General features: G+C 46.2%; 1 protein-coding gene across 3 annotated transcripts in view; it reads left to right on the top strand.

Annotated features, from left to right (window-relative positions):
- ASB5 (ankyrin repeat and SOCS box containing 5) overlaps positions 1-26,957 on the top strand; it is a 585,404-nt gene that overhangs the window by 201,789 nt on the left and 356,658 nt on the right. Inside the window, exon 1 of one of the 3 annotated variants that reach the window (XM_086962454.1) lies at positions 17,684-17,977. The exons of the other annotated variants lie outside the window; for them this stretch is intronic. Coding sequence (XP_086818580.1) covers positions 17,818-17,977 — 160 coding nt within the window. The 5' untranslated portion in view covers positions 17,684-17,817. Of the gene's footprint in view, positions 1-17,683; positions 17,978-26,957 lie in introns of those variants that run through there. 3 annotated transcript variants of the gene reach the window in all.

Below are 26,957 nucleotides of genomic sequence, written 5' to 3'. Positions count from 1 at the left end.
AATTACACACTGCACTCAGTGCCTGCTGCGGCTGCTCGATGCTTTATAGGCCCACTTAATTTGCAGCAATGCCTGCCCAGGTGGGCTAAGATGCGTGGCTCACCGTCACAACTCCGGGCCCCGAACCAGGCCTCCAGATCCTTTCCAGCGCCGCACATCAACACAGTTCTTTTGGAGGGCTGCAAGTTCACACTCTTCTCGCCTCCTCACATATTGCTATGGCACCTGCCTCCTCAGTGCTCCAGGCCGCCACAGCATCCCCTCAGTAGCGTGGCCTAATGTTTTCATGACTTGGCCACAGACGCGCCACACATGCCAATGCCCCGCTGCTTACGCCGGATCCTGTCCACAGGAGCGCCGGATCATTCACCCCACCGTCACAAGCCCCTCACCTCGGCCGGCAGTTGCAGGGTTTCTGATTCTGGGCTCCGTCTTTTGTCAGAGGTTTCAGCAGTACTCGGCAGGCGCTGTTTTGCTGCTTACATTACCCGCTCCTTGCTCACTTTTTCTCCACCTCCGTTGGGGTCCCGGTGCACAATCCATATATTGCTGCACATCAGAGCACTTCACCAATACGTTACAGCTGCCGATGCAGCGCGTTGCCGCAATTTAACCAGGATAATTGACAGATTATTCAGACGGCCGGCAGAGCTCCACTAATCCGCAGCCATCTTGCTGTGCGCCCTCTAGCGCCCCAAAATAAATGCTTTATTTAATTTTAAAATGAAGGGGCTCTGTTATTTTACATGTGTTTTTTAGTATGTGAGAAAGTTATCCTTTTTGCCCTGATCACCAAAAATGTTTTGATTGGTACTGGTGGTAACTTGCTCTGACTGTGCCGTGGGCTCTGCTTACCAGGGCCGGTGCTCTGATTAAAAGGATATGCAAATTGGGTGTAATTATAATTGGTACTGACAGCCTAGCTGTGAATCCTAGTATATAATAGGGCAAGTAGATTTAGAGGCCCAGTAGACTTAGTGAATTTAAGTGTGCACTACTGTGGTGCCTGCTGTCATTTTAAAGGCAGCACTGCCTTTCATGCCGCTTTTACCATACATGTATATGCAAATTTGACTTTGGATTCAAAGGTACTTCCACAGTTTCAAACTACCTTAGTTGTGCATATATGTCACCCCTAAGGTCTCCCCTAGGTGACCCTAGAGTAGGGTGCCTTGTAACTATAAGCAGGGACATTATAAAACATGTTTTATAAACCCTGATGAGGGACAAGCTGCCAATTCCAAGTTTCTCAATTATAGTGAAGGCTCCATAGGCTAATATTGAGATCTTTTATTTAAGTATACATATTGACAGGAGCCACTTAAAATAAACTTTGAGGTGTCAATTTAATAGTTAAGACAAAAACAACAACTTGCCAGTGTTAGATTTATAATAACTATTACAGAAAATAATTTATAAAACTTCCTTTTCTGTGAGCCAAAGTTCAGCCTCCCAGCTACCCACTCCTGATTGGCCATCTTTTCCCATGCTGAGTCAGAGCTGCTTGATGAGGTGTGAAGTGTCCTGTCAGGGTAGACAATGGATTTCCTGTGGGTGGCGAACTTCAGCCGTAGAAGCTAAAAGGCAATAAGGGGTGGGGTACCAATCTGGTCTTCAAAGGAGAATGACAGTTTGGGAACAGCACAGGCTGACCCCCACATCCTGCACCCTGAGCCACACCAGAGCCTCAGTAATTAGATTATTCAGGGGGTTGGTAGGGGTGTGTTAGTGAAACTAAGCCACACCAGTGGGTTGGCTTAGCCAGATCAAACCACAAAGGAGAAGAATTCTCCATGTTGGATTTTGAGAGGATGATGCTTTCTGGGACAAGATTATGCCACACTTTGGTGGAAGTGATCATACACCTGGGTGGCAGCCTGTATTCCATTGGTCAGGGCTGGCCCCTTGCTTGACGCCCAGAGACTGTGAATAAGTATGGGACAGCTGCAAAGCTCCTCATATCTTGTGTCTGATACTACAAGGAGGAGAAGAACTGCCATGCTGGAATCTAGATCTGCACCCAAAGGACTGCCCTCTGAAGGACCGCACTGGCTGCACAATCTGGTGCTACAGCCCTAAAGATTTTGCCTTGCTGCAAAAAGGTTTAAGGAGTGGATCCATGCAATCTACAGGTTACCAGACCCCACCTGCATCATCTCCACCAAGAGTTCCCATCCAGTGAACTTTTGAGGATTTGGCCAGGTGCACTGTGGGAACTGTAGTCCAGTCATCCCAAGGACCATCTAGGGGATTCCAGACTTTTGGATTTGTGTTTTTGTCCAATTAAACCCTCAAGAGGAACTTCAGGAAGAAATTCCAGAAGTTTGGAGAGGTTTGGAGTCAATTTTAGAAAAAGCTCCATAAGGTGCCCGACTCAACGTTGAGAGTCCAGCCAGCTACCTTCAACCACGACCAGGCCTGGATTTGTCCTGCAAAAAACTCCGGAGCGCCAGACTTCCAGGATTTGATGAGGCCTCACAGAGAGGCAATACGACTATGTTGCATCCAAATCGCCCTGCTGGAGGAGAACACTCAACATCGAGAGAAAAATCGTCCAGCAAAGGTAACATTTTGACCGAGGCCTCCTGCTTAGTGTTTCTGTCTAGGTCTCATCTCTGTCACGGTCAGCCTCCAACCTTGAATTTGTCTCAGTGAAGCGTGACCAGATGTCCCAAAGTGGCGCTATACATTTTTAAGCACTAGAAAGTGTTTGTTTAAAAATTCATATCTCGGGTTCCGTACATTGAATGTTTGTGTTTTTGGTGTCTATTTGTGCGTAAGAATATAACCTATTTTTGTAAATTGGAGTTGGATTTTTATTGTGTATTGTGTCTTATTTATTTAATATATTGGTGTTTTTAAATGTTGTGCACACCTGTCTCCTAAGTTATGCTTGCCTGCTCTTTGTCAGCTACCAAGGGTTGAGCAAGCAAATCATTTATTGAGACCTTGACTGACTCTCCTATTGTGTTTGTGGCCTTATTACTAGTGGTAAGTCACTATTTATCCTAACTAATAATCCACTGTCCAAATGAGTAATAAAAAAAAACACCAAGACCTGCTTGTGATTGGTGTTCACATAAATGTAGCATATGGGAGCTTTACTTGGGCCTGCCAATTAATATTGGAGCATGAAAAACACGTCATCTTTTCCAAACAGCTGCTCAGCCAAAGGATTGAGACCATAAACTATTGAGCAACACACTTTGAACTCTTAAACTGCTGCCTTGCAGGAATACATTTTTATGAGATCTGGGTAATATTTTTGTTAAATCAAAGCATTAAAATCAACAAAATGTCTAAGTGAGTTTGTTACTTGCTTAAATGTGCAGTGATGTCAAGATTGCAAGGCAAGGTAGACTTGGCTTCCCTTCTAGGGAGGTTAGCAAATGGAGTACCATTACTGTACAATGTAATTTCAGTTTTTTTCCTGGACTTGCAAATTTAAGAAGTGTGTTAAAGCATTTTATAAACAGGCATTAGCAAAGTTAAAAGGTCTGACTTAAAAGTGCTAACAATTGCAAGCATTTATGCATATCTGTGTTTGCAGGCATTGGCATATTAAAGCAAAACCAATTGAGTTTGTCAATGCTTGTTGTAATTTGGAAGCAGTTTCCATAGAAGATTTGGTTGTATGTTGTACTCTTTCAATGACGGTTCATAAGGAAATATTGCTTCCAGTTTTTAGGCGAGTAAACAAACTGCTCCCAATTATTATGAAATATGATCATTTGGTCATATGAAATAATTAGGTATAGTCAATGTAATTACAGCTTCTTCTTAAGTAAGGATGTTTAATAGTGCAATATGTTGTTTTTATTGGTGCACAATAAATGTTTTTATTGCCTGATTGGCATAAAATCAAAAAATACATTAAACTTGAAACTTCTCTAGAGGATGCGGTACAGACTTGTCTGCTTCATATGTAAATGTCTGAATAAATACACATTTTACATCTCACTGTTCGGTCTAAAGAATCGATGTAGATACTCTGATAAAGGTGGTAAAGAACCTCATGAGTTTACATCATGAGCTAATGATGGTCCCTACTTGGCTCGAAGGAGGGTGGTCATTTTCTGTAGAAGGTGTGCAGTTCTGGAACTCTGCCAAAAAATAAAAAAATTAAAAGCTTAAATCATATGCAGCCAATTGTAATTATTCTGTGCTGCATTTTAGTTGATGGTTTTTGTTTTGTTTGCTAATTGCTAGACATGCACCAACCCCGGCAAGTGTGCATTTAATAAATAAATTGTGTTAGTCAGTTATAACTTTGTGTTGGCCTTAATATAATACAGTTACTTTTGCCCCAGTGCACAGTCATTAAACCAGCAGCATCAGTCCAAACATATGGGGTTGATCATTAAAAAAGTTGGCATTTTCATGCACAGGGCGAAACTGTGGTCCTGTGTATATGGTAACCATGTTAAGAAAGAACATTACATTGAAAGTGTTACGAAAAACGAGAATCAGAAAGCCGATTGGTCAACATAATGAAAGAATGAGAGGCAAGTCTTTAGAGATTTTGCAAGAGTGAAACAGTGAAGTACAGAGTCCACATATGTTTTCCAAAGGTCTTCCATTTGCACAGCCACCATTGGTTGTATGTTGGTGAGTCGCAGATTGCTGAACGGAACAGAGGCTCCCATTGAAGTGAATAGGAGGCTTTCCGAATTGTGTTCGGAAGCATCATAATCGGTCGGTCAGAACCTCCAACTGCGACTCAGTCGGAACAGATTGTGAGAAGGGGTCGGGAGGTTTAATGTCCGACCAACATTGTAATCAGGCCCTAAAGTCTGTCCATCCGTGAGGCCATCCCATCTGGATACTGAGGGCTCGATTACGAGTCTGGCAGTCCACAGACTGCCAGAGATATGCGGGCTTGGCAGTCTTCCGACTGCCCTATTCCAATTAGTAAGGTCGGACTGCCATTGTCCGCGTCCAGGGAACCACCGTTCCCGGAGGCATTGCATCAGTCTTCAGGCCACAATATGCCTTGCGAGACCGCACAGTCCCGCCAAGCATATTACGAGTTTCCTCTCCGCCACAGTTTTCATGTCGGTTCCTCCTCCAAGAAACTCATGACAAGGCCCCCTTGTGCTTCACAGCCATGGGGTACATGCAGGGGGGGCACAATATGTGCCCCCTGGTGTGCATGCACCCAGTTTCTGTGCGGCATACTCATTTTCTGAGACACCCCCATGGGAACGTAAAAAATAAGCCCGGCAGACATGAAAAACACTCGTCATCTGGAGGATGGCCCAAAAAAGGGTTTGGCGGTGTGGCAGAGGGGTGCCCTGAATCTTCACCCACAACTGCCACAAGAGGACCAGAAAAGGTTTAGTAGTTGTCTTCAAGAAGACATTACAGACCACAGGCTTCCATGAATGTGACACAACCAACGTGACTCTCTTCTAGTTTCCTGCTCCTACTCAAGTACCTTCTCCAGCAAATTCATGTTAATAAAGAGACATCTGCCGATTAAGAAAATATTCACAGATAACTTGCTGGAGGCATCACAGTAAGCTGCAGCAATTTCTTTCTCCTGGGAGACCTATATATCTAGTTCAAATGCCCTGGCCTTGCACAACCAACGCCAACTTTGAAGCCTTCGGGCTATTCCAGCTTGTCTCTGAACCAGCACATGCTACTTGACACACCTTGGGTGCAATCATTGCTCCACTGGAACCCATAGCAATTATCACCTTATCTCCTTACTTTGTGACCCACCCCAAAGTAAACACTACAGCAGCGACCACCAAAACTGCTTACAAATAGTGGACGAGGTTCAGCCTCTCAGTATTTGACTCTTATCTCACCACAGCCTCTCCCACTACAATAACAGAGGAGTAACAATTCTACAACTGGATCTTTGAAGGCTTCAATACATTGATAAACCTGGAGATGTCCACATGCTTTAATCATAGAATGAGCAACCTATGGCTCAAAGCCAAATTACAGTAAATAAAAAAAAAATTATAATACACACCACCAGTAAAACAGCAGGATCATCCACTCGGAGCGCAAGCAGGCTTGTGCCCTTTAAAGCAACATTTCCTTCTGAATACCTTCAAAGGATCTTCTCAGAATGCTCTTTGTCCAAATTCCACATTCACAACCCTTTTCTGACAGTATTGAAAATTAGACTTCATATTCGATCACTAACCAAGAAAAAGGACCTCAAAACAAGAAATTCAGTTCAATTCTGACCCATCATCACAGTAAAATGAATCGGGAAACTAATTGTAAGAGCTGCCTTCAGACATATTTCTAGCTTTATAGAAGGGATCAACCTCATCGTAATTCATCAAGTGGACTTTTGTTGAGTCAGAGACAACAAATCCACCAAAATATCCATGCTGAACAATCTAAAAAAGATGGTGGGCAATAATGCTGAATCTTTCTGCCACCTCTGACAAAGTCCACCGCCGGCCCTAATGCTGAGGCTATAAGAGCTGGTCATCTATGAAAGCATTTAGATTTCCTTCATCTATCAGCAGGTCCAGGTTTAACTTTCTGCCCCAGTTCATGACGGCGCCTTTCACTACAACTGTGGCACACCTCAAGGCTCAATCATCTCTCAACTCCCATTAATATTCTACTTCACCTCACTGCCAGACCTCATCAAGTCCTTCAACTTAACCTGCTAAAACCACACTGATGACACACAGGTCATCTGAAATTTGGAAACTGAAATTATTATTATTATTAGCTTTTATAAAGCACTTAGCTGCCCAAAGAAGTTCCAGCGCTGGCGTCTAGACAGGGTCACCAGCAGGCTATGCACCAGGTTGCTGGTAGAGCCAGGTCTTAAGAAGTCTTCGGAAAGGAAGCAGATGGGATTCAGCTTGAAGGGAGGGAGGCATTGTACTCCACAGTCTGGCCACGTTGTAGACAAATGACCTACCTCCACTTCTTGCCCTATTTATTTTCAGGGTTACTACTAGGTGGAGGTGGGTAGAGAGGAGGCCTTTTCAAGGGAGATAAGGGGTGATCAGTGTTCTATTAATAGCTGGGCCACTACGCCAAAATGTTTTATGAGCTATGCACAAGACTTTAAATTTGACTCTATTGGCAACAGGTAGCCCGTGTAGCTTTCTCAGGCTGGTTTGGCTGATTTGTTTTTCGGTACCTCCAGCAATAATCTGGCAGCACAGTTCTGGGCCACTTGGAGTTTCCTTAGCGTTGCGACGGGAGCTCCAAGGTATAAGTAGTTCGCATAGTCCAGGCGAGTTCGAACCAGGGCCTGAATCAGGGTCCTCCTGGCCATTATTGGCAAGAGGGGTAGAATCTTGTGCAGTAGTCTCATAGCACCGAAGCAAGCTCCTGTTACTCTTACCGCTTGTTCTTCTAATTTAAGGGAGCTGTCCAGCGAGACACCCAGGCTTTATATCTCAGATTTTAGGGAGGGGGCTGGTCCCAGGCAGTTTGGCCAGATCTGTTTACGGTCCAGGCCGGAGGTGTTGCCCAGCAGCATTATTTCGGTCTTTCCCCATTTTGCTTAAGGCAGGAGTGTTCCATCCATGAAGCCACTTCTTCCAGACAGGTTTCAGTCAAAGGAGTGGTTGTGTGGGCCATTAAGGGAGATTACCAGTTGGGTATCATCTGTGTAGATGACAATTTTTATCCCGTAAGGCAAGGTGATGTCTGCCAGTATCGGCATATACACATTGAATAATGTGGGGTGCAGGGAGGATTCCTGGAGCACTCCACAACTGAGTCCCAAGGCTTTAGAAGTAGCTTCCCCTGAGAAAACCTGGAAGGTCCTATTTTCCAGGTATGACTGAATCCACTTGAGAACCTTCCTTGAGACACCTCTCCTCCTGAGTCTCTCCCCTAGTTTGTCAAGGTTCACTGTATCAAATGCTGAACTTAAGTCTAGGAGGATGACGGGCCACTGCACCTCCTTGATCAAGGATATGTTTGGTAACATCCACCGCAGCCAGCTGTGCAGTGTCAGTGCCATATAGCGGCCGGAAGCCTGTTTGTGTGGCGTGCAGGGGACCATTCTTTTCAAGAAATTTTGAGATGATTAAATTAACATGCTGTTCCAAAGCTTTAATGATTGTTGGAAGCAGAGATTTTGGGCTGTAGTTTCCCAAATCATCCGGATCCAAGATAGGTTTTTTTAATAGCGCCTTCACCATGGAATGCTTCCAAGGTGGCGAAACAAGTCTAACCAAGGATTGATTCATTATTTCGAGCAAGTGGGGAAGAATCACTTTTCCAGCTTTGAGAAGAATGTGGGGTGGTGGATGAGCTGTACTCATCAGGATTAGACCACTGCTTCCAAGCAGTCAATGAACAACTGCTGAGTGACCTTCTACAACTTAACTCTTCCAAAATGTCGATTCTAATGAGGAAAACTGATGAAATACACCTACAACCATCAGGCTTCAAGAACTCCACACCCCACCAGCAATATATAATGAAATAAGGCATATGGGAGCGTTTCCTGATATCTCAAATAAACCAAATCACAAGAAGCATCTTCTACATTATGGCCAACTCTTCAATGCATCTTCCTTCATGTATGTTGTCCTCAGAAGTAGCAAGCTACTGTCACCATTGTCTTATCACGCTTGACTAAAGTATGCAAATGGTCTTTACCTATAGTGCCCATTTGAATCCAAAATCTGCCAAATATCTAAAACGTGTTTTTTGCCCAAGGGAATGCTTCACATCAGTGCTCCTTGCACTTCACTCACTCCCTGTAGCCAGATGCTCCACTCTTAGGAAGAAATGCATTGGCGGAACCTTCTCATAAAAAGCTGCAAAACTTTGGAATTCCTTCCCAACAAAAACAAGACTTATTTGATATCACCTGAAATTCTGCAAGGAAATGAAGATGCAGCTCTTCTCAAACAAACGATGCAGAATTGCACCAACAACCAACCAAATCCCTCATAAAAACACTGCCCTACATGCTTGCCCCACATGTTGTGCCTGTGACAGAAATGGCTCAAACCAAAGTCAAATGTCCTTGGTTGGATCTGTTCCTGTTTTATCAGGACAAGTGGGGTAATGCTGGGTGGTAGGAATTTTGTGACTTCCTTCTGATTCCAGAACCATCCATCACAGACTTGTAAAGAAAATGCATGATCTTAGGGAAAGTTTGAAGTTTGCAGGGCATTGTGGGTCGGAAACCGTGTGGGACCTACACAAAGCACAACAACCCTGGAATCCTCTGGTTTTCTAGTTTAAAAAAATTGTCTGTGGTTGGTAGCTTTGTATGTGTGGTGCTACCACATGGCCCCAAATACCGCAACTATTTGCACTGTTTATCTCTCAGCATAGCACATTAGAACTTTTTGGTTGGCAGTCTCTTGTGCCACCCACTTAAGTGGAGGTCCGTTCTTATTGGGAGATGTTGTGGCTCCTCACAGATTCCAGAACTTTCTATCACAGAAATGTGAGAGAACTGTGTGTTTATTTTGCCAAAGTTTGAGGTTTCAAGGGCTTCTGGGTACAATTACTAGTTAGAGCCACCCAAGTAACCCCACCCTGTATTCCCCTAAGTGTCTAGTTATCATAAACGAGCAGGTTTACTAGGTTTCCCTAGGTGTCCACTGAGCCAGGGTTAAAAAACAATAGCTACCCACACTGCAAAAATGAGTCCGTTTTCAATGGAAAAATGTCATGTGTCCATGTTGTGTTTTGGGCCCTTTTCTGTCGCAGCCACTAGGCATAGCCACAGAAGTGAGGTCATATTTTTATTGATCAACTTAGAGGAATGTTAGGTGGTAGAACATTTGTGGCTCCTCACAGGTTCGAGAACTTTCCAACACAGAAATGAGAGGAAAATGTGTGTTTTGTGCCAAAGCTTGAGGTTCTACACCTGTCACTGGCCATGCAGGACTTTACGCCTGCTGCATCTCACCACTCCGCCCACATCACAGGGTGCACTTCGGAGTTAAATTTCCCAAAAAGTCTAAATGGCATGTGTGTAGACTAAAAATCATTGATTCAAAGTCCCGGGAACTTTAGTAGCAACAAAGTAGAATCGATTGGAAAGTACTCCGGTACACATGTGAAAACTGCGTGTCCTTGAGCACCGAGTATAATACACATTTATTACCACTTTCCCTATAATTATTGCAGAGCGCATAATGCTGTAGACCTGGTTACCACAATTTATAAATGATAATAGAAGCAGACGAGGAACAAGCATTGCTAAATGCAGTTAAATATGCTACAGCTAATAGAAATGGAGGAAAGGTAAATGGCACGCACAAGAACCTATGAAAAACCAGGAAACAGAGGAGGCGGGATGGAAGTATTTTTTAAGTTTATATTAAAAATAATAGACTTCTCAAGCACAGCACAAGCGCTGTGCAGGCGAAACCTAGAAAGTATTGCCCTGAATGTGAACAGTGGAAAGATGCAAGCCATTCAACCAAAAGGAAGGTAAAGAAGGTATGCTCATGGAGATCGACAAACAGAAGAAAATGTAGGAAAGCTATTGAGTGAGAAGCAAGGAGCTGGGAGGGACAAGAAAGCCAATCAGTGGTAAGCAATGGGCTGTCCCATAACCCATTGTTCAGTTTGTTGTTGCTCACAATAGGTCTTTTCTACAACAGACAGCTAAAACCTCTCTATAGACAAGTCTAAATAAGCATTTGCAATGCAATAGGTCTTGCATTAGGAAAGGTTGAGCTACTGGTATTGTAAATGACACATTTTTTATTTATGTGTTGGTTTTAAAAATAGCGAAATTAATAGCTTTGTCATTTACAATGCCAATAGTTTTAACTTTCACAAATGTGACACCTATAGCATTTGTAATGTAATATGTGTTGTATTTACGTGACTTAGATGTATTGATATTACAAATAACAATGGCTTTTATTTTTTTAAAATAATTAATACTTAAATAAAAGCTATTGTAATTTATAATGGCAATAGCCTAAACTTTTGTAAATAACTTTTGTGAAGATTATGTTCAGTGTATTTTATTGTGACGAAAATCCAAGAACAGAAGTGAAATATTAACATCTTTTTGTGACATTTGCAATAAAGCTTGAAACATTGAGAGAACATATTTGAACCAGTTGTTGTTGAATGGTTGCACAGATTGATGCTGTGGTGGCGCTGAGTGATATGGTGGCGACGAGTGATGCTGTGGCGTTCAGTGAAGCTGTGGTAGCGCATAGTGATGTTGTGGTGCCCCTGAATGATGCTGTAGTGGTGCTAAGTGATGCAGGGGTGATGCGATAGATAGATAGAGTGAGTGTGATAGATAGATAGAGTGAGGGCGATAGATAAATAGAGGGAGGGCAATAGATAGAGGGAGGGCGATAGATAGATAGAGGGCGATAGATAGATAGATAGATAGATAGATAGATAGATAGATAGATAGATAGATAGATAGATAGATAGATAGATAGATAGATAGATAGATAGATAGATAGATAGATAGATAGATAGATAGATAGATAGATAGATAGAGTGAGGGAGGGAGATAGATAGAGTGAGGGCGACAGATAGAGTGAGGGCGAAAGATTGATAGAGTGAGTGCGACAGATAGAGTGAGTGCGATAGATAGAGTGAGGGCAATAGATAAATAGAGGGCAATAGATAGATAGAGTGAGGGCAATAGATAGATAGAGAGATAGATAGATAGATAGATAGATAGATAGATAGATAGATAGATAGATAGATAGATAGATAGATCAATCAATCAATCAATCATAACACTTGTAAATAGCACTACACACCCGTGATGGTCTCAAGGTGCTGGGGGTGTGGGGGGTCCTGCTAGTGATCGAAGAGCCAGGTCTTGAGGAGTCTCCTGAAGGCCAATAGGTCCTGAGTCTGTCGTAGGTTGGTGGGGAGGGTGTTCCAGGTCTTGGCGGCGAGGTGGGAGAAGGATCTGCCGCCGGTGGTCGCTCCTCGGATGCGGGGGACTGTGGGGAGGGCGAGGCTGGGGGAGCGGAGCTGGCGGGTGGGGGTGTAGAAGTTGAGTCGAGCGTTGAGGTATGCTGGGCCGGTCTTGTGGAGAGCTTTGTGTGCGTGGATGAGGAGCTAGAAGGTTATCCTCTTGTTGACGGGGAGCCAGTGCAGGTTTCTGAAGTGTGGCGTGATGTGGCTGCGGCGGGGGATGTCAAGGATCAGACGTGCTGACACGTTCTGGATGCGTTGCAATCGCCTCAGGAGCTTGGCCGACGTTCCTGCGTAGAGGGCAATTCCGTAGTCCAGCCTCCTGGTGACGAGGGCCTGGGTGACTGTTCTTCTTGTCTTGGTGGGGATCCACTTGAAGATCCTGCGGAGCATTCGGAGGGTGTTAAAGCAGGATGAGGCGACGGCGTTGACCTTCTTGGTCATGGAGAGGGTGGAGTCAAGGATGACCCCCTATTACGTGCGTGTTCGGTGGGTGTCTGGGCTGTTCCTAGAGTTGCAGGCCACCAGGAGTCATCCCAGGCTGAGTGGGTGGAGCCGAGGACGAGGACCTCCGTCTTGTCCGAGTTCAGCTTTAGTCGGCTGTTCCTCATCCATTCAGTGATGGCCTTCATTCTTTCGTGGAGGTTGGTCTTGGCGGTGTGAGGGTCTTTGGTGAGGGATATGATCAGCCGGGTGTCGTCGGCGTAGGAGATGATGTTGAGGTCATGCTGTCGAGCGACGTGGGCAAGGGGTGCCATGTAGATGTTGAACAGTGTTGGGCTGAGGGAAGAGCCCTGGGGTACGCCGCAGATGACCTCAGTGGCCGTGGAGCGGAAGAGGGAGGCAAACGCTCTGAGTTCTGCCAGAGAGGAAGGACGTTGTCCAGTCCAGGGCCTTCTCTTGGATCCCGGCATCGTGTAGGCGTGTGCGTAGTGTGTGGTGGCAGACCGTGTCCAAGGCGGCTGACAGGTCCAGGAGGATGAGGGCTGCTGTTTCTCCGTTGTCAAGCAGGGTCCTGATGTCATCTGTGGCGGCGATGAGGGCGGTCTCGGTGCTGTGGTTGCTGCGGAACCCGGACTGTGACGGGTCCAGGATGGGGTTCTCCTTGAGGAAGCGGATCAGTTGTTTGTTGACGATTTTCTCTGTGACCTTCAGCAGGAACAGGAGCAGGGAGATGGGTCGGAAGTTCTTGAGGTCCTTGGGGTCCGCCTTGGGTTTCTGGGCATTGATCTCGGCATGCTTCCAGCTTTCTTGGAAGGTTGCTGTCTCGAAGGAGGTGTTGATTACTTTCCGAAGCTTGGGTGCGATGGCTGTGCTGGCCCTGTTGAAAATGTGGTGGGGGCATGGGTCCAGTGGTGATCCGGAGTGGATGGATAGATAGAGTGAGGGCAATAGATAGATAGAGTGAGGGTGATAGATAGATAGATAGAGTGAGGGAGATAGATAGATAGACAGATAGATAGATAGATAGATAGATAGATAGATAGATAGATAGATAGATAGATAGATAGATAGATAGATAGATAGATAGATAGATAGATAGATAGATAGATAGATAGATAGATTGATAGATAGATAGATAGATAGATAGATAGAGGGCGATAGATAGAGTGAAGGCGACAGATAGAGTGAGGGCGACAGCTACATAGAGTGAGTGCAACAGATAGAGTGAAGGTGATAGATAGAGTGAGGGCGATAGATAGAGTGAGGATGATAGATAGAGTGAGGGCGATAGATAGAGGGAGGGCAATAGATAGAGTGAGGGCGATAGATAGAGTGAGGTGGCCTCGTGGTGGACGTGGTGGTGGCCGTGGTGTTGGTGGTGGACGTGGTGGTGGTGGATGTGGTGGTGGTGAAGGTAGGTGTGGTGGTGGTGGACGTGGTGGTGGTGGAGGATGTGGTGGTCGAGGACATGGTGGTGGTGGACATGGTGGTTGTGGACGTAGTGGTGGTGGATGTGGTGGACGTGGTGGTGGAGGTGGTTGTGGACATGGTGGTGGAGGCAGTGGTGGGTGTGGTGGTGGATGTGGTGGTGTTGGTGGTGGACATGGTGGTGGTGGACGTGGTGGATGAGGTGGTGGTGAATGTGGTGGTGGTGGACATGGTGGTGGTGGACGTGGTGGTGGTGGATGTGGTGGTGGTGGACATGGTGGTGGTGGATGCAGTGGTGGTGGACATGGTGGTGGACGTGGTCGTGGTGGACGTGGTAGTGGTGGACATGATAGTGGTGGATGAGGTGGTTTTGGTGGTGGACATGGGGGTGGTGGTCATGGTGGTGGTGGATGTGATGATGGTGGACGTGGTGGTGGTGGACATGGTGGTGGTGGTGGACGTGGTAGTGCTTGACGTGGTAGTGGTGGACATGATAGTGGTGGATGAGGTGGTTTTGGTGGTGGACATGGGGGTGGTGGTCATGGTGGTGGTGGATGTGATGATGGTGGACGTGGTGGTGGTGGACATGGTGGTGGTGGACATGGTGGTTGTGGACGTGGTGGTTGTGGACATGGTGGTGGTGGACATGGTGGTTGTGGACCTGGTGGTGGTGGATGTGGTGGTGGTGGTAGTGGTGGTGCACTTGGTGGTGGAGGAGGTGGGTGTGGTGGTGGTGGACGTGGTGGTGGTAGACATGTGGGTGGTGGACGTAGTGGTGTTGGATGTGGTTGTGGTGGATGTGGTGGTGGTGGATGTGGTGGTGGACATGGTGGTGGTGGCTGTGGTGGAGGTGGCCGTGGTGGTGGAGGACGTGGTGGTTGTGGACATGGTGGTGATGGTGTGCGCTTACTCACGGTTGTGGACGTTGTTGTGGACATGGTGGTGACCGAGTGCACTAACTCACAGCTTCGATTTCCGTGCAGCGGGCACACAGCCGAGGTGGTCTGTGCGCAAGGAAGGAAATGAGTGAACTGGGGCAATAATTAGGGTTCAGTGGGCCCTTGGGTCAAGTCGCCAGTGCACCTGCTGCGCCAAATGGAAGCTAGGCCCCAACAGTGGTAGAAAGCTGCAAGGAGCCTGCTTCCGGGCACACAAGTGTGCACTGTGCACCACGAAGATCACAGGTACAATCCGAAGTAAAGTAGACTCCTATGCATAGCTGAGAGGCAGCGACTTGGATTGCAAATGTTCCCCTACTTTGAGAGGCGAGATCCCCAGAGACCAGCCCTAGGTGTGCCACAGAGCCCATGCCAGAGTGACTGCGCACACACCGCCTGCTCCCGGGTCACGGGGCACTGTTCTGCCCTTTAAATGGAGTGTATTAGAAGTTAATAGTTCATTACATTTTAAGAGCCTCTTAAAGTTCCGTTCGGTGACCGGCGCATTCCAGCGCCTTAATGAGCCGAGAGCCTGCCTCAGGGCACACGAGGGCCGGAGACAAGGGCAGAAAGGGATCGACTGGGAAGAAAGAGCAATCAGGGATGGGAAAAAGAAAGAAAAAAAAAGAAAAACAGGGAGGAAAAGTGGTAAGTGACGTGAAAAAAGAAGAAATGGCTCAAAAGAGAAGATAAAAGGGGGTGCGTTAGGGACGAAGGACAGAAGAGGAAAAACAAATGAGCATGGAATGATAACAAACGGGGTGGAATAAAAAAACTGCGCAATAAAGAGTGAGGGGTGGGAGGAGATACCGAAGTTGAGAAAACGGGAACGGACGCACGTAGAAAACAGAAGAAAAGGTGGAGGTAGGGAGAGAAGGGGGTTAGGAGAGGGACAGAAAGCGAAAGAAGGGAGAGGATGGTAGAGGGGAACAGAGAGAGAGACGCTACGGGAAGAAAGTCGGAGAGCAGAGATACAGAGGGGAGAGAACCGGGGAAAGCAGGGTAGTACGAGTAGCAGAGAGGGAGTAAAACGGAACAAGCTCTCGGCATTGTGTGGCGGGGGCAGGGGAGCGGATTCCTTGTGTATGCAGGGGTGCACTGGGCACCACGAAGATCACAGGTACAAACCGAGGTGAACTAGACTCCTACGCATAGCTGAGAGGCAGCGACTTGGATTGCAAATGTTCCCCTATTTTGAGAAGCGAGATCCCCTGAGACCAGCCCTAGGTGTGCCACAGAGCCCGTGCCATAGTGACTGCGCACACACCGCCTGCTCGCGGGTCACGGGCACTGTTCTACCCTTTAAATGGAGTGCATTAGAAGTTAATAGTTCATTACATTTTAAGAGCCTCTTAATGTTCCGTTCAGTGACCGGCGCATTCCAGTGCCTTAATGAGTCGAGAGCCTGCCTCAGGGCACACAAGAGCCGGAGACAAAGGTAGAAAGGGATAGAGTTGGAAGAAAGAGAGTTCAGGGGTGGGCACAGGAAAGGAAGAAGAGAGAAACAGGGTGGAAAAGTGGTAAGTGACGTGAAAAAAGAAGAAATGGCGCAAAAGAGAAGATAAAAGGGGGTGCGTTAGGGACAAAGGACAGAAGAGGAAAAACAAACGAGCATGGAAAGATAACAAACAGGGGGTGGAATAATAAAACAGTGCAATAAAGAGCGAGGGGCGGGAGGAGATACAGAAGTTGAAAAAACGGAGACGGACGCGCGTAGAAAGCAGAAGAAAAGGTGGGGGTAGGGAGAGAAGGGGGTTAAGAGAGGGACAGAAAGCGAAAGAAGGGAAAGGATGGTAGATGGGAAGAGAGTGAGACACTACGGGAAGAAAGTTGGAGAGCAGAGATACAGAGGGAAGAGAACAGGGGAAAGCAGGGTAGTACGAGTAGTAGAGAGGGAGTAAAATGGAACAAGCTCTCGGCATTGTGTGGCGGGAGCATGGGAGTGGATTCCTTGTGTTTAAGAGCTTGCAGGAGGAGCGGCTCCTTTAACAAGCTCTCTGCATTGCATGGCAGAGGCGGGGGAGCGGATTACTTTGAAGTCTGATGCCACGGCTCATAGGCTGCCAAATGGTGTACTATGTGCACGTGCCCGGCTCTCATGCACTGTAGGCAATCCGCCTTTGGGTGCATTTTTCAGAGCCCTTACTTTAATCTCGCCAAACATCCCTAACGGATGGCTTAGGCGAGACCTAAAAAAATATCAGGATTGTTTCAAACTGTTACATTTTTTGGCTGAATCCTTACCTATGTTGACACTGGTATGGTCGTTATAATTTGTTGGTTTGATAAGAAGCCTCGAATATTCTTCTCCCTGCAAAATGCATAATGTATATTAAAACTACCTATACAACTATCCATTGCCTCTTAAATAAAGCCTAAATATGGCCTGCAGAAAAGAACTCTCATCCGAATTCTACTTAAGGAAAAATGAGAGGAGAAAAAAAATCTCACCAATCTTCTTACACCATACTTTTATAATTTTTAAATGTGTCTTTTTTTGGGCACTCAGATTTTTAATAGCATATCATGCCTCAATTACAAACCAGCTTTCTCTTCAGTCAAGCGCCAGCTTCACTTCTGCATTTCGCCATAACTGGCTGTGCAGTGAATGCATTGGTAATGCCGTAGAACCCTGGCAGCCCGCCAGGTGCGCAGACAACAAACGAGCGTGTTGGAACAGTTCTCAGAACTGGCCTCCCAGCAACGGAAGAATCACTGTTGACAGTCGAGCTCCCACTTGAACCACTACTTTTCTGAATATATATATAATACGTTGTTGTGGCCGTGGTTACTAAAAGCAGCTCTGAAAAGAAAAGTGTACTTAATATTTTGTATTCAGTATTAAAATAAATACACTCTAGTTTACTTATAATCGCGGGAGTAGTTAAAAATTCCTCGCGCTGCAGTTGAGCGGATTCTTTTCTCCGATTTAAAAATAGAAAATGTTGGTGCAACGCTACCATCCCCCACCGTGTGCACATTGGCTCTGCCGAGCAACTGGCTGAACGGATTTCACTGATGTGGCCACTCTGAGCCCCAGATCCAGCGTGGGAACTACAACTGCGGGAAAAGAAATAGGTCACTATTACATCTCGACAGTTTTAGGACGATTACCTACTACAACAAGTATATGGATACTTTAGATGGAGAAGGGGTGCACACCGGTACTAGGAGCACTGTGGCGGGTCACGGGAGCAATCGTGGAAGAGTCGGGACGAAAAGAGTACTCCCGAGAGTAGAGGAACTCCCCGCTAAGCGGAAAACCTGCTGGGCCATCCTCACCAGCCAAGGTCAGTACAAGCCTGTGCTGTGGCCGACAGCATAAGGCCTTGAACAAGTCACAGTGAAGCAATACACATTAACAGCTGTAGAATGTAATATTCCGATTGTGAAGTGTTTAGCACCAACAGTGCAGTGTTTGTTCAGGCATGTGCATGTGTCAGGATTAAGTGTGCAACGAATTATATAAACAAATGTAAACGTTAAAATAAATGATTGCAAATCGCTATGGGCGTTAAATATCTCCCCCCTTTGTGAAATTTCGGAAGGTCAAACCGGCCGGAATTTAACAGGGGAAAAAGCTTACATAATTTAACTTACCATGCAGATGTTGATTCAGTAAGGACCAAAACCCGCATTTTATTCCCCCAAAACTCATGATAGATGTTATTTATCCCACCCAGTAAATAACAAACCCTGCAACATCTTTATGAGGTGCGATAAAGCATCACAATTGCGACAAACTCTGAATCATGACTGGTGTCACTTGAATTTTAGTCTTGTGGTAGGGGGGAGTTAATAAAACACACAATCAATCAATCAATCAAGGCATTTATAGAGCGCTCTACTCACCCGAAAGGGTCTCAAGGCGCTGTGTGCGTGTGTGTGTGTGGGGGGGGGGGGGAGGGGGGGGGGTTTGCTGTTTCTGCTCAAACAGCCAGGTCTTGAGTAGCCTCCTGAAGGTCAGAAGGTCTTTGGTCTGCTGTAGGAGGATGGGGAGGGCGTTCCAGGACTTGGCGGCGAGGTAGGAGGACGATCTGCCGCCGGTGATCGTTCTTCGGATGCGGGGGACAGTGGCGTGGGCGAGGTGGGCAGAGCGGAGCTGGCAGTGTGGGGTGTAGATGGTGAGTCGTCTGTTGAGGTATGTTGGTCCGTTGTTGTGAAGTCACTTGTGTGCATGGGTGAGGAGCTTGAATGTGATCCTCTTGTTGACGGAAAGCCAGTGCAGGTCTCTCATGTGGGGGGTGATGTGGCTGTGGCGAGGGATGTCATGGATCAGGGGTGCGGAGGCGTTCTGTATGCATTGCAGTCGTTTCAGCAGTTTGGCTGGGGCTCCTGCATAGAGGGCGTTTCCGTAGTCCAGCCTGCAGCTGACGAGGGCCTGGGTGACCGTTCTTCTTATGTTGGTGGGAATCCACCTGTGGATCTTTTGGAGCATGCAGAGGGTTGAAACAGGAGGATGAGATGGCGTTGATTTGCTTGGTCATGCAGAATGTTGAGTCGAGGATGAATCCCAGGTTGCGTGCGTGGTCGGTGGGTGTTGGTGCTGCACCCAGGGCAGTCGGCCACCAGGAGTCGTCCCAGGCTGAGGGGGTGGAGCAGAGGATGAGGACCTCCGTCTTGTCCGTGTTCAGTTTCAGACATGGACACCTACCCGTTCACACCTACCCTTTACCCCATAAGGTCAAAATCCTTTGTATAGCCACCAGATGCTATGTACTTGTCTCTTCTTGAATTGGTGCAAGTTTGTTTTGCCACAACTCAGAGAAGAACCCAATGACATTGCTCACTCCTGAGGCGGAAGCCGGGAGTTTTTAAAACTGTTTAGAATTTTCTTTGTGTCACAAAATACTTTGTTTTAAATCTATCACGCGCTAGCAAAAGCGCCAGGGCACTCACCTTGTGCACTTCGCGGCGAGCAGCGGAACCAGCGCTGTGTCGTCACCGATCCCAGCTAGGACCAAAACGCCAAGCTCGGCGAGGACTAAGGCCACGCCCCCTGAAGGCCACGCCCCCCCTGTCGCAGTACTTAACGCGCTGATCACTAGCGCCACAGTCTGACATTGCTCACTCCTGAGGCGGAAGCCGGGAGTTTTTAAAACTGTTTAGAATTTTCTTTGTGTCACAAAATACTTTGTTTTAAATCTATCACGCGCTAGCAAAAGCGCCAGGGCACTCACCTTGTGCACTTCGCGGCGAGCAGCGGAACCAGCGCTGTGTCGTCACCGATCCCAGCTAGGACCAAAACGCCAAGCTCGGCGAGGACTAAGGCCACGCCCCCTGAAGGCCACGCCCCCCCTGTCGCAGTACTTAACGCGCTGATCACTAGCGCCACAGTCTGACATTGCTCACTCCTGAGGCGGAAGCCGGGAGTTTTTAAAACTGTTTAGAATTTTCTTTGTGTCACAAAATACTTTGTTTTAAATCTATCACGCGCTAGCAAAAGCGCCAGGGCACTCACCTTGTGCACTTCGCGGCGAGCAGCGGAACCAGCGCTGTGTCGTCACCGATCCCAGCTAGGACCAAAACGCCAAGCTCGGCGAGGACTAAGGCCACGCCCCCTGAAGGCCACGCCCCCCCTGTCGCAGTACTTAACGCGCTGATCACTAGCGCCACAGTCTGACATTGCTCACTCCTGAGGCGGAAGCCGGGAGTTTTTAAAACTGTTTAGAATTTTCTTTGTGTCACAAAATACTTTGTTTTAAATCTATCACGCGCTAGCAAAAGCGCCAGGGCACTCACCTTGTGCACTTCGCGGCGAGCAGCGGAACCAGCGCTGTGTCGTCACCGATCCCAGCTAGGACCAAAACGCCAAGCTCGGCGAGGACTAAGGCCACGCCCCCTGAAGGCCACGCCCCCCTACCCCCTACATCATGTGTTGCCACCGGAAGCGCAGCGGACGAGCGCAGCGGGAGCGCCGTTTGCGCGCCGAAGGCAAGCCCGTCTGTGCCCGTCCGTGCCGAGGCCGGGCCCAGGGCCAGTCACGCTGCCCAATCCACGGTACGTACAATCCTTTCACCTACCTATACCAGAGCCGATCTACTTGCTCTAAACCCCAACATAAATCATTGTCTGAACACTATCAATGCCGAGACATGGTTGGGACCTGCATGCTGTCACCATTGCAGAAATCTCCTCACCCCGGTAAAACAGTCACCTAACATGAACAATACAACCTCATTACGAGGAGCCTTGATCAACGCAAGGTCCATCTGCAAAAATGGGGAACACATTCTGGACCTCATTACGGAAAACGACATTGACATGCTCTTCATAACCGAAACCTGGCTGAAACCATGGTGCAACCCGATTATTGCCCAAACTGTCCCCCAAGGATACCTCTTTCAGAGGATCGATAGACAGGAACTCAGGGGAGGTGGCCTAGCCATCATCCACCGAGATTCCCTAAAATACACCACTTTCGATCTTACAGACGTAAAAGGGGCAGAAAGTATGGGTTTCTGCTTCCAACTTAATGAGGAAAATACCTTCGCGGGAGCCCTCATCTATCGCCCCCAGGACCACAAAACGGCTTCTTCGAAAGTTTCGAGGATGCTCTCAGCACGTTAATCTTAAAATACTCCAACTTCACAGTTTTGGGTGACCTAAACTTCCACTTGGACAAACCCAGCGACCCCAACACCGTATGGCTCAACGACTTAACCAAAATCCTAGGACTGGAAATACTGACCAAAGTGCCCACGCATAAAGCAGGTCATATACTGGACTGCATTTGTACTAATACCAAAACGCTATCAGTCGAAAACCCGGTGATCCAAACCTGGACCGACCACTGGCTAATCCCTTTCAATCTCACCACCAATAGGAAAATGTCCCATACGGCCAACCAAAAAATCGAAATCCCAAGACAAAAAGATTGGAAAAAGTTGGCCAGCTCACCCAACCTCCTGCCCACCGCAGAGAAATCCAAACCACTGCTATCTGGAGACACAGAATCCGACTACAAAATTTTTTGCAATTGGATATCAGAGTGCAGTGGTCCGGCCACCTCAGAAAAAAAGGAAACAAGAAAAATACAGAATAGAAAATCCGCACCCTGGTTCTCCCCCGAGCTTAAAACCAAACGGACTGAGATCAGAACTCTCGAAAAGAAATGGCGTTTAAACTATGATCCGATGGAAGCCCTCACCTATAAAAACGCCAGGAAAATTTATCACTCTATGATAAAAAACGCCAAAAAAGACCACTTTCTTCTCAAAATCAATCGGTCCAATAACAACCAAAAACAGATCTTTAAAATTGTTGACGAGTTTATGAACCCCAGAATCCTCAGGCAAGAAATACCACCTTCACTGGCCCTCTGTAACGACATAGCCAACTATTTCGAACAAAAGATACTTAAACTTACCACAGACTTCCCTGACCCTCCTGAACCCCCTCGCTACGACGAAACGCAACCAATTGACAACAAACCCCAGCTGGAAAACTTTACCTACATTAGCCTCGAAGAATCTCGGAAAGCAATTCTCGCCAGTAAATCAGGCTCCCCGTTTGACCCATGCCCCCCATTACTGCTCCACACTCTAGTGGATACGGTAAATCCAGTCATAAACTCCATCATAAATTCCTCCCTGGCCACTGCATCCATACCGGCCGAATGGAAGCTCGCGGCAGTTAAACCTCTGCAGAAAAAGACTCTTCCTGACCCCACCACGCTCTCCAACCTTCGTCCCATCTCGTTGCTTCCTCTACTGTTTAAATTGACTGAAGCTGCAGTAAATAAACAGTTGACCAAACACCTTGAGGAAAACAACCTTTTTCATCCTAACCAGGCTGGTTTCAGGGCCAAACACTCCACGGAGTCGGCCCTCCTACATACTAGTGAAACCCTGAAGATGGCTCTGGACCAAGGGAAAAAGGCCGTCCTGATCCTGCTCGACCTGTCGGCGGCCTTCGACACGGTCTCACACGCCGTGTTGATAGGCCGCCTGACAGAGTCAGGACTAGCAGGAACCGCCCTCAAATGGCTGAAAAACTTCCTAAGCCATAGAAGGCAAGTCACCGTGCTAGGAAATTATTGCTCGGATGAAAAAACCTTAAAAACCGGGGTACCCCAGGGCTCCAGCCTGAGCCCGGTTTTGTTCAACCTCTATATGACCCCCCTGATTGAACTCATCACATCCTTCAATATCAATACGATATCCTACGCTGACGACACCCAGCTTATCCTAGTACTGGATAACGACTCCTCTAGAGCGGAGGAAAACCTAAAAAACTGCTTGACGGCAACCTTTGAATGGATGCGAAAGCACCATTTAAAATGTAATTCAGGTAAAACTGAAATCCTCCCTTTTGGCCAAAACAACCTTTTCTCCCCTTCCAATTGGTGGCCCCAAGACGCCGAGATCCCACCAAACACCATCACATCGGCCCGTAACCTTGGGATAAGGTTTGATGAAGCCTTATCCTTTAAACAACAAGCAGGCACAGTGGCAGGGTCCTGCTTCAACATCATAAAAAGTCTCAGACGGTTTTTTGACTTCCTTCCCCTAACAGCCAGAAAGACTGTTGCAGTAGCCCTCATCACATCTCGCTTAGACTACTGCAACAGCATCTATGCAGGCTCAAACAGAGCGGTTCTGCACAAGCTGCAGATGGTTCAAAACGCCGCCGCCCGTCTGGTGCTAAGACTACCCCGGAAATCTTCGGCCTCAAAAGCACTCAAAGACCTGCACTGGCTACCTATCCACAAAAGAGTATTATTTAAAATCCTACTCATCACGTTTAGAGCTTACCACCAGTCAGGACCGACCTACCTGTCCCAAAGGTTTGGAAGATACACTCCCTCAAGATCACTCAGATCATCCAACCTAAACCTACTTGCAGTCCCCAAGTTTAGACTAACCACGAAAGGCGGAAAATCCATCGGAGTACTTGGAGCCAAAGCCTGGAACAAACTCCCACATCAAATGCGCTTAATCCACTGCGAAAAACTATTTCGCAAAACGCTTAAAACATGGATCTTTAAAGCTGAAGACTCACTCTGCCTAGCACTAATCTAACCCTCTCTGTATTCATCGACCAGGACCTATTAACATGACCAGCCTTGAGCTGCACCCCCCCTTCTTTTCAGGACAGTGATGTCTAGCGCCAAGATGCTCCTTGGAGTGTAAGTGCGCTCTATAAAAGCCTATTAACATTAACATAACGATCCCTGGGAGATGGACCCATTCTCACCACATTCCCTCCACCACAAATTTAACGGTGTGCCAACGATAGCATGGTAGCGCTTTGGAACTCAATGCCAATGGTACATTATCTTATGCTGTATCACGCCTGGGGAGTATGTCTAGTTAATTTAGTTGTTTATTTGCCAAATGTCAATTGTAATGTAGGTACCAGGGGCACAAGAAAGGATCCCCGTAGAGAAGACACCAAACAAGGAGGTACAGCAGATGCACGATTTATTCATTTTCCATGTGCAGCACTACAAGTCCGCGTCCAAGTCAAGAATACCGTTAGCCCCGCACCCCGGGTCTTATATCTCTTGCCCAGCCTCCCGTGCAGGCTCCCCAAGGTTAAATGGTAACAACCCATGCCATGGCATACTAGCAGTTACTACCAGGCATTTTATGGTCACAGTTTGTGTGTATGCCACAACAGGTGTCTCGCTTGTGAATAGAAATACTCAAACCGCTTTTCAAAGATAAGTACCCAGTAAAGTTACGCATGGGCATCAACAGCGAGAGCACACAAGGTGACACTGAGGCACCATGCTCGTCCAGGCAAGCATCCAGGCACCCAAACATTCAATGCAAGACTCTCACACCAACATTCTATGCATCGCATTCACACTGGCCGAGCAGCTAGGGAGTAAGTAACCAGATAAATACATCATCTAATTGTATTGTCAGTTCTCTTTCACAAGCCTCCTGGTAGAGCCATCTGTGGTATGTGTGGTTTTCTTTATATAGAAGCATGCTATAACTTGCGTCGTTCTGATTTGTCCTGCCACCCTTTCTCAAGTGGTGCTAGGTTCCTTGTCTCTCCTTGTCTTACTGGTGGTGCAACACAGCCTAAGGTGGAGATAATTAAAGTGGCGATAATTAAAACACTTCAGAGAGCCTAAAATTCTATTTAACACCGATAAAGCACTTGATCATTTAATTGCGGGATGTATTGCTCAGTTTGAGGCATCCACATTCTTTCTAAGAAAACATTTCAGCCCTAACCATGGGGTCAAATACTGAATAGGGTATGAAGATAGAAGGATGACTTGTGAGCCCCATTTCCTTTCCTACCAAGTGGCATACCCTCAGTGTTGCAGAGACCAGAGAATAGACAGGTAATGTATCCCAACATTGTTCTTTTTCTTTTCTTTGTCATCCTTCAGCCACTTTGTCAGTTATCTGATGTTGCATAATAGTATTAGAACAGCGTTTCCCAACTGTGGGTCGTGCAATACTATTTTTGGTGGGTTGTGAAAGTCCGAGCAATAATTAAAGATGCCTTTAAATTCTATATTTATCTTGTCACATTTGCTGGCCTTAAATGCCATAGGTAAAATGTCATCCCATGCCTTCTGATAAATTGTTGCATATGGATTTTTTAACATGGGGATTGTTGTTTACAAACTCTTCTCACATCACAGTCAGAGAAAGAAAATAAGTTAATTATGTTACTTTCTTGCTTGGGTGCAGAGAGTGTGAAAAACTGTAAAATGTCATTTTTATGTAACATACAACAACATGTAAGTGCCTGAAAATGAACTAAACACACTTGGCAGTTCAGAAAGTAAATATGAAGCACTTTTTTGTAATTCTGAAGTGTGATGGAAACAAAGATTGTAATAAAATCAAAATAAATGAAGACACGCATTATTGGTGATGCGCAAATGATCAATATTCACTGAAACCAGATTTCCACACATTATCATCATCTAGATGTAGTTGTGATAAATACTTTGTAAGTTGTATATGTCCTCCTTGAATCAAATAAACACATAAAGAATTTGAGACCTTTGTGCTATTTTTAGTGCTATCCTACACACTTAAGTGCAATGAATTTTATTTTCATGGTCTTCTTTAGAACTGCTGATATACCGAGTTGTGGATCACATGCATAGCATACTTGAATGGTGTGGTTATCTCTAGCCAATGTATTCAGCCTGGGGTTCACTTAATAGCACAGATATGGAGAAACTTTGATTGGCAATTTCAACCATGAACATAGTAACTTTAAATGAATCTCTCCTAAAGCAAGCCCCTTTATCTTGTCATTGTTAATGATGAAGTGTGCTAATGGTTCTACGGTAAGTGCCAATGATAACAATGGGGCCGATTCACAGAACTAATCTGAGATAAAATTCTAAACTTACTACTTTTGGTATTCACAGAAGGCATTTAGTAGTAGTAAAGTTAGGACCCCTAACTTTACTACAACTAAATGCCTTTTGTGAATACCGAAAGTCATAAAGTTAGGATTTTGTCTCAGTTTAGTAGTAGTAAAGTTAGGAGACCTAACTACTTTACTACTAAATGCCTTATGTGAATACCAAAAGTAGTAAGTTTAGGATTTTATCTCAGATTAGTTCTGTGAATCGGCCCCCAGGAGAGTAGGCAACCATGTCTGCTGCCTAACTTTATGTCTGCCTTTCCAGATAAGAGTAAATTTGTTTCGTTCGTGCAATGGAGATTGATAAATGGTTAGTACACATCTTACGAACCACTCTTGAGACCCATCAAAGGCCCAGTCTACCCTGGAAAATTGGAATCCAGTGATACATTAACAACCTTCTTGACCTGCTTTTTGACAACATCCATCAAAAGAACACTTTTTTGTGTTGTCACTTGCTCTTCAGTTTTAATTAAAGCTCGATTGGTCTGTCTGTTTAATGGTGCATTAGCTAGCCTGCATGAGAAAGTCTTTACAAATATCTTTCAATATAAATTGAGGAGCAAGATGGGTCGCTATGAAGAGCACAAGGTTTGGCTCATTATTGGAATTGAGAACCAACAAGATTGCATCATTGATGGTATTGCAGCAATTGACATACTCATACAACATCTTAACAAGCACCACGAGGACGCCCTTACATTCACCATTTAGTCAAGAACATGAACAGAACAAATCTACATGTTCCGACCACTGGAAAGTCTCTATGTTTGGTTTCCACTGTTTCTAGCACCTCCTTGAGTTTGGAGACTAGTGAGTCTCTCATTTTCTGTAGCCAAACTGCCTCAGTAAAAAAGTATGTGCAGAAAGTTACCTTAACCCCTTGGCCGTGGGGGTCATTCCCCCGCGGTGCTG

This window comes from Lissotriton vulgaris, chromosome 3_1, assembly GCF_964263255.1.
Source record: "Lissotriton vulgaris chromosome 3_1, aLisVul1.2, whole genome shotgun sequence".
Classification (NCBI taxonomy): domain Eukaryota; kingdom Metazoa; phylum Chordata; class Amphibia; order Caudata; family Salamandridae; genus Lissotriton; species Lissotriton vulgaris.
Note: the sequence above shows the minus strand (reverse complement) of the source record. Positions and strands in the feature narration are given on the sequence as shown.